At 44.9% G+C, this 1,864-nt stretch overlaps 1 protein-coding gene across 1 annotated transcript; it reads right to left on the reverse strand.

The window, feature by feature from the left end:
* LOC110124298 (olfactory receptor 6C1-like) lies at positions 1 to 954 on the reverse strand. The gene is given in 2 exon segments (XM_020872797.2): positions 1 to 221; positions 224 to 954. Coding segments are annotated over 2 exon segments (936 nt in total). The 5' UTR covers positions 939 to 954.
* Between the last annotated feature and the right edge of the window lie 910 nt (positions 955 to 1,864).

Below are 1,864 nucleotides of genomic sequence, written 5' to 3' on the forward strand. Positions count from 1 at the left end.
TCATTTCCTTGAGAAAAACATAGTCTTCCTTGCCATGTCCATGAAGGCTCTCTTGACTTGCTGATTCCTAAGAGTGTAGATAAAGGGGTTCAGCATGGGTGCTACTGAGGTATTTAGCACAGCTACTCCCTTGCTCAAAGAGACCCTGTCTTTTGCAGATGGATTCACGTACATGTAAATGCAGCTGCCATAAGAGATGGAGATGACAATCATGTGGGAAAACACGTGGAAAAGGCCTTTGTCCTCTGAGTGGAAGAAGGGATCCTCAAAATTGTTCTGATGACATATGTGTAGGACAGAATTATTAATGCTAAAGTGAACAATAGAATAAACACAGCACAGGAAAACCCCAGTATCTCTAGGAATTTGGTGTCTGAACAAGAAAGGTATAATAAAGGGAAATAATCACAAGTAAAATGGTTGATAACATTGGACTTACAGTAATCAAGCTGTATGAAGAACATGAGTAATGGAAATAAAATTAAGAATGAAGTCAGCCAAGAGGCCAAGACAAGCAGTGTGCAGACTCTATGATTCATGATGGTCATGTAATGCAGCAGTTTGCAAATGGCAATGTAGCGGTCATAGGACATGGTAACCAGAAGGTAAAACTCAGTGACTCCCAAGAAAATGAAAGAAAATAACTGAGTCATACAATCATTAAAAGAGATGGTTTTATCTCCCGTAATAATGGTGGCCAAGAACTTGGGAATAGTGACAGTTGTGAATGAAACTTCCATTATGGAGAAACTCTTGAGGTAGAAATACATGGGGGTCTGGAAGTGGATATCCAGCAGGGTCAGGGTGATAATGGTCAAGTTCCCAGTGATGCTGAGCATGTAGGTGATGAGCAGAAAGACAAAGATCACGACCTGGAGTTGTGGGTCGTCTGACAGACCCAGGAGGATAAATTCTGTTATTTCTGTGTAGTTTCTCATTTTTCTTCTTCTTTTAAGTAACCTTCAGGAGAAAACACAAAGGGAAGACACAGAAAAGGGGATTATCAATGTATAACACTGGGATTTGTCTCTGAAAGTAAATTTACTATGCCATGCTAACATAATTCCAGAGACTTTTTAAAAACAAGTTAATAGGGGAGGGAACTAAGATGGCAGAGGAATAGGACGGGGAGACCACTTTCTCCCCTACAAATTCATCGAAAGAACATTTGAACGCTGAGCAAACTCCACAAAACAACTTCTGATCGCTAGCAGAGGACATCAGGCACCCAGAAAAGCAGCCCATTGTCTTCGAAAGGAGGTAGGACAAAATATAAAAGATAAAAAGAGAGACAATAGAGTTAGGGATGGAGATCCGTCCCAGGAAGGGAGCCGTAATAGTAGAAGAAGTTTCCAAACACCAGGAAACCCTCTCACTGGCGGGTCTGGGGGAAGTTTTCGAATCTCAGAGGGCAACCTAACTGGGAGGAAAAATAAATAAAACCCACAGATTACATGCCTAAAAGCAACTCCCAGCAGAAAAGTACCCCAGACGCTCGCATCCGCCACCAGCAAGTGGGGGCTGAACGGAGAGGAGCGGGCGGCATTTGCTTAGGGTAAGGACCGGGCCTGAATGCCCTGAGGGCAATCGGAGGGAGCTAACGTGAGATAGCAACTTAAACTGTGGGATAGCAAGAGAGAGAGAATTAAGTTGGGAAAAGCCCTAAACTTAGGCACTACCCGCCGGTTCCCAGAACGAAGGACTGAGCAAATACCAGAGGAGAGCGAGCCGGCTGCGGACCGGCCCATCCCCGCCGGAGGCAGGAGGCAGGGGGAGGGGAAAGGGGCAAACTCGGCCCCAGAGACGGCACCCCCTACCAAACTGCAAACAGGCTTCCAGCTTCTAACCAAAGACTTCCTTGAGA

Source organism: Odocoileus virginianus, unplaced genomic scaffold (genome assembly GCF_023699985.2).
Source record: "Odocoileus virginianus isolate 20LAN1187 ecotype Illinois unplaced genomic scaffold, Ovbor_1.2 Unplaced_Scaffold_21, whole genome shotgun sequence".
In the NCBI taxonomy this organism is placed as follows: Eukaryota; Metazoa; Chordata; class Mammalia; order Artiodactyla; family Cervidae; genus Odocoileus; species Odocoileus virginianus.